Source organism: Condylura cristata, unplaced genomic scaffold, assembly GCF_000260355.1.
Source record: "Condylura cristata isolate star-nosed mole 26May11 unplaced genomic scaffold, ConCri1.0 scaffold00025, whole genome shotgun sequence".
NCBI classification, from domain to species: Eukaryota; Metazoa; Chordata; class Mammalia; order Eulipotyphla; family Talpidae; genus Condylura; species Condylura cristata.
The window spans coordinates 28153566-28159404 of record NW_004567126.1 but is presented as its reverse complement, the minus strand read 5'-3'; the positions used below and the strand labels follow the sequence as shown (position 1 = coordinate 28159404).

General features: G+C 57.4%; 1 protein-coding gene across 1 annotated transcript in view; it reads left to right on the top strand.

Annotated features, from left to right (window-relative positions):
- The window catches only part of UHRF1 (ubiquitin-like with PHD and ring finger domains 1), a 32017-nt gene extending 27237 nt beyond the window's left edge, over window positions 1-4780 (top strand). Inside the window, exons 15-17 of the mRNA XM_004688874.2 lie at window positions 1278-1299; window positions 1507-1611; window positions 4591-4780. Coding sequence (XP_004688931.1) covers window positions 1278-1299; window positions 1507-1611; window positions 4591-4737 — 274 coding nt within the window. The 3' untranslated portion in view covers window positions 4738-4780. The remainder of the gene's footprint in view (window positions 1-1277; window positions 1300-1506; window positions 1612-4590) is intronic.
- Window positions 4781-5839: the final 1059 nt, after the last annotated feature.

Here is a 5839-nt window from a genome sequence, read left to right as displayed (position 1 = left end):
CACACCGTGCAGCCCCACCATCCAGCCTCAGGACTTTCTCATGGCTGCTAATGGGAGCTCCCCACTTCTTCCTGTCCCTGCCACAGCCCACCCCCCCCCACCCGCCATCTACTTGTGTGTGTATGGATTTGACTCCTCTGGGGACCTGGTACAGTGGAGCCACGGTCTTTGGCCTTTCGTGTCTGGATTATTCTATTTACGACGATTTTGAGGTCTGCCCACGTTGCAGTGTGGCCGTATTTCCTTTACGAGGCTGAGCAATATTCCACCCTGTGGCTGAGCCGCGTTGGGCTGACCTCTCTATCCGCTGAGGAGCACTCGGGTTGTTTTCACCTCCTGGCTATTGTGAATCAGGCTGCTTGAACACGTGTGCACGAGAGCCCCGGCTTTCAGTCTCAGGCACACTCCCAGAGGCAGGTCACTGGGTCTGTGCTCACTGTGTCCAGCTTGCTGAGAACCCACCAGGCGGAGCTGTCTTTTTTGACCCCCTGCCCTGAGCAGGATGAGTGACGGGGGTCGCTCAGCCAGTGCTCGGTGTCCTCTGCTGTGGGAACGGACCGCCCTTGCCTCACTCAGTCAGTGCGAGCCCATGAGCCCTGGGCATTCCGGCTGCTACTGCCAACGTCCTCCCCTGCTGGGCCCTTTCTGGCCATTCCTTTCCTGGGCCTTGCCCCCCCCACCTCCGCCTTGAGTCTTTCCTCGCACACCCTCCTTGGCTCAGCCTCTTCCCCCGGTGGCTGCAGCACTTACCACCTGTCTTCAGGAAGTAAGACCCAGTGTGGGCTGGCTGTCTCCACAGGCTCCGGGGAGCCCCTTTTCCAGCCCTTAGAGATACCCCTTTCCTGGCACAGGCCCTTCCTCTGTCCTCACAGCCAGCAGCACAGCCTCTTTCTATCTCTGCATCGAACCCTCTTACTCCCTCTATAAGGAACCTCATGGGGACCCTGGGCCCCGGCAATCCAGGGTGCTCCCCACCTCTGGGGCCTCAACTTCATCCCCTCTGCAAAGATCCTTGTGCCACGTAAGGTGACTTGTCCGCGGTCCTAGATGTGGTACGGGTGTATTTGGGGTGCGATTCAGCCACCCCGTGTCCTGCAGGCCACACTCTGGTGGCGCTTCCTCTGACCCCTGGCATTGCCGGGTGGCCTCCACCTGTCCTGCTTTGGGCCTCTTCCCCTGGGCCCCAGGCTCCAAGAGAATTGGCGGCTTCTTGTGTTGACCCATCGCTGGGTGCGGACGGTCGAGCTGACCCACCCTAGCTGTGCACTGGGGCCGGCTGCACCTAGTCCCGGCCTCCCAGCCATCACCCCAGCCTGTCTCAGCCCGAGGAGGGGCCTGGGCACAGCTGTGCCTCCTCGGGCTTCTTCTTTCTCTTCTCAAAATGGGCATCACAGCTGTCCCGCCTCCTGGGGGTGGGGGTCGGAGGATGTAAGTCGGGCGGGCTAGTGCCTAGCGGGAGGGCCTGCGGGTGGTGGTTATCTGGCTCATGCGTGGGCTCTCCTTTAGTTTCAGAAGTTCCTGAGCAAAGTGGAGGAAACATTCCAGTGCATCTGCTGCCAGGAGCTGGTGTTCCGCCCGATCACGACAGTCTGTCAGCATAACGTGTGCAAGGTGAGGGGGTGCTGCGTGCTCTGGCCCCCAAGTGGCCCCAGGAGCCCAGGGGGAAAGGTGGAGATGCCCCAGGCCCCGCCGCCGCCGCTGACTGGACTCGGCGGCATTTCTGCTTGTCCCCTGGGCTTTAGGCCCTGCTCGGGGCTCTGCGGTCTGCTTTCTGGCAGCCTGCTGGCCTTTATCAGCGACTCCCATCGTCCCACTCCCCTGTGCCTGCCCTCCCAGGCTTCCTCGGTGCACTGGGATAGATCACAGACTCTGCCTGGGCCTCCCCAGCCCTCTGCTGCCCCTTCAGTGCGCTGGCACCTGCCTGTATCGGGTCACTGGCTGGCTCTCGCCTCCCCTCTGGACATTCCCAGCCTTCTGCTTGCCCAGGGCTCCAGATGGCGAGAATGGGCAACAGCTCTGTCCTCTAGTCCTCTGGTCATAAAAAGTGACTAGGAGGGCAGAATGGGATGTGCAGGAGCCTGGACGGCAGGTGGGTGGGAGCAACTGGGGCTGGTAGGGAACAATGGCCCGGAGCTGGGCCACGCAGGGGGTTGCAGGCTCAGGCCGTTGGCCCGTCGTGAGAGGGGAGCGATCGGTTCAGCAGGTTGGGAGTGACAGGGATGGAACTCAAGTGGTCTCTTACCCCGGCGCTGCTGGCGTCGGGACCAGACGGCTCTTGCGTCGGTGGGGGCGCCCTGAGCACTGTGGGGTGCTGAGCAGCATCCCTGACTCCATCAGCCTGATGCCAGGAGCAGCCCCAGTGTGACACCACTAGTGTTCGGCTTTGCCCAGTGTCTCCGCGGGTGGAATCGCCTGGTTGGGCAATGCTGAATGCTGATGTTTATCTGCGGTTTCTTTCCAGTGTCCCCTGGCCAGTAGGGACTGACGGGCAGGGCAGGCGGCCTCTGTAGAAGGGTCTCTCCCCACCTCCCAGTCACCTTTGGTCTGAGCTGCTGCAAGTTTTGCTTTTAGCCTGCCTGTCTGCCCAGTGGGGGAGGGACTCAGACCACAGAGGAGTTGAGCCTCCAGGCCCTTCGCCATTCCGCCTTTGGGTCCAGCTAGTCCGTTGGTGGCCTGAGTCCCTCCAGCAGTGTGACAGCGGAGATACACCTCTGTGTACCCTGAGGATAGGCTCAGAGGCTTGTTGGGAAGGGGTGAGAGTTCTTAGGCTCAGCAGGCCGCCTCCCCCTGGCTCCTAGCTGCGGAATGGGAAAGCCACCTGCCCATTCCGCTTCAGCTGCCCCTGGTGAAAGGGGTGTGTGACACCTTGAGTGGCCTCTGGCCCTGGGAGGCTCCTGCTGGAGTGCTCTGGGCCAGCATGCGGGCAGGAGGTCAGGTCTGGCTGGCTCCGTGAAGATGGAGCCGATTGCCGGGCCCCAGGGCACTGAAGGTCCTGGGCGTCAGGCTGGCCCGCCCGGAAGCACCCGCACAGCCAGGGAGGGGAGGGCGTGCCTGCGTTTATGTGTCTGTCCCATCTGCCCGCGTTACCGTCATCCCGGCTCTCAGGAGCTCAGCATCTGAGGAGTTACGGGAAAGCAGCTCTACCCAGATGTCCCTGCACCTGATGTTTTGCTCTATTAAATTATAAATGTGCTATCATCATCGTTAAATGCGGAGTGGGAGTGGCTTTAGGCACACGCTCACTGCTGTGCGGCCGTCCCGCCCTCGTCTCCACGTCTTCCTCCTCTTCCCCAGCTGGAATGCTGTCCCCAAACACTAGCCCCCCCTCCCCCAGCCCCTGGCACCCACCTTCGACTTCCTGTCTCTCCAGATAGGACTCTAAGGAGCTCCTGGAGCGGGACACATGATACTCGACCATGCCCTCGAGGTTCATCCCCCTAGCACGGGTCAGAATTTCCTCTTTAAGGCTCCCCGGTATTCCGCGGACCGGCTGTGCCGCCTTCTGCGTAGCCCTCGCCCATCCTTGGACACTGGGCTTGTTTCTACCTTTTGGCCATTGTGAATCATTCTGCCATCCAGAACCAGACTTCGAAAGAGGACCTGAGTCTTAGCCATGTTGAGCAGAAAGAACTATCATTGTTTCCTGTTATCAAGGCTAGAGCCTCTACTGAAAAGAGAATTCAGGAGTTTTTAAAAGTAGGAAGCAAAAGCAGCAGCGTGCACGGGGCAGGGGTCTTCAAGGGTCATGTGCAGCCAGGCTCCTGCCTACCTGACTTTCTGGTTGGGAAGTTGATCCCCCAGACCTGTCAGCCACACGGCTCTGTTTCTACCTGGCCTTCACCCGGCAGTAGTTGGCTGAGGATTGAGTTTGAACCTAGAAATCGGATTCTGATGCAACATTCCTTCCTCCTCCCCTTCTCAGCTGTGTATGTTTATTGAGCACCTACTAGGTGTCCTTAGTGTTTGTGCTGGGAGTGCCAGAAAGACAGCCTCGAACCACAGGGAATGTCCAGCCTGGCTCACAGGCGCACTGCACTCGGCTTAATGACAGGCCACATCATTAGGCGACCTCCTTATGGCTCAGCTGTCCTGAGAGTAGTTACGCAAACCAAGATGGTACACCCTGCTACACACCCTCCTGCACCTAGGCTAGGTAGTACAGCCAGTAGGGATGACTGTCATCAGTGTGGCCCGTTGTTGACCAACACATCATCGTGACACAGGACTGTAGTAACCAGACGATTCCCAAGGGTGGAGTTGCTGTGTTGGTGACCGACAGGGTGAGGGGATAGGACTAATGGTGTGGGACTGCTTCTGGGCCCACGGGGCACTGGGGAAGCCCCTGTGAGGAGCTGAGTGGGGTCCAGGCCTAAACGGGGTTGGGGGGGGTGCACACTGTCATGTGGTGTGCCCTGCACGTGCAAAGGCCAGGCAGCCCTTATAAGTTTGGCACCAGAGGGCCCCTGGGGAGGCAGACAGGGCAGAAAGCGAGACTGGGGCTGGCCTCCAGCTCCCGCGGGGAGTCAGTGATTGCCCCTGAGTCCCCCGACGGGTGGCCAGGCTGTGCCTCTCACCTGCCCTCTCCCGCAGGACTGCCTGGACAGATCGTTCAGGGCCCAGGTGTTCAGCTGCCCGGCCTGCCGCTACGACCTGGGCCGGAGCTACTCCATGCAGGTAAACCAGCCGCTGCAGGCCGTCCTCAACCAGCTCTTCCCCGGCTACGGCAACGGACGGTGATCCTCAAGCACTTGTCAGCGGGCGTTTTTTTCTAAAAACCCCTTTTTAAAAGGGACCTTTGTCCCTTTCTTTTGTTTTTAGCAGCTTAACTTAAACATGTAGTTTTTCCTCTACTTCCTCAAAAGCCGTGTCTTCCTGGTTTTGTTTCTTTTTTTTTTTTTTTTATAATCTATAAAGTTTCAGGAATTTGTATTGTGGTTAAAAGAAAGAAAGTTGGACTTCTCAAGTGTTTTATTTGGGATTTTAAAAAACAAAGCCTACGTTTTATCAGCAAAAAAAATATTTCTTTTCTGGAGACGGAATTAGAAACGGCTTGGCGTGAAGGCGGCTTCCGTTCCCAATGTCAAGGTCTTCAGAAGTTCCTGCCGTTGACTAGCAAGAAGGGGACAGGCTGCCTCAATGGGGCTTTTCAAGATTGTGGTTTGGGCCCTCAAAGGTGAGAGCAGGCGCATCTTCCTGACCACCTTGTTTCATCTTTCCATCACCTCGTAACATCAGACAGATGCGCCCGCGGGGGCCCCTGGCGGCCGAGTGGAGCCGTCCGCTGTGGAGAAATTGTTGAACGTAAGGAGAACTCCTGTCTGGCTCAGTCTGAACTCTTGCCGTGAAGCCATCCCCTCCGGTCTGCTTTCGCGTTTAAGACCCGCACGTGAGCCCCGTCTGCGTGAGCAGTGGAGAGCGCCGGTGACTAACCTCCGCTGGACGCCGGCCGTGGGGGCAGGCGTGTCCCACCCGGGCGGCGCTGGAGCAGACACACACAGCCATGTTCAAGTGCCTTGGGTTCTTTCTTTTTTTCTAAACATGGGGCCCTTTTTTTTTTTTTTTTAAGCACTGAATTTTTGAAAATGCCAACCAGATTATAAAGCTGGTCAACCAAGTTCTTCCCAATACTGGGTGAGGATTCGGGGATGGCTTGAGTTTAGTCGATCCTTTAATAATTGAATTTCCAACCCACCAATTGAGATTTTACAAGAGGGGATTTTTTTTTTTCTTTTTAAGGAACACTTTTTAAATGAAATATTTTTTTTGTAGTTACTGTATATGTACCAAGAAAGCTATATAACTTAGGGTTTGGTTGTTTGTTTTTGTTTTTTTGGGGGAT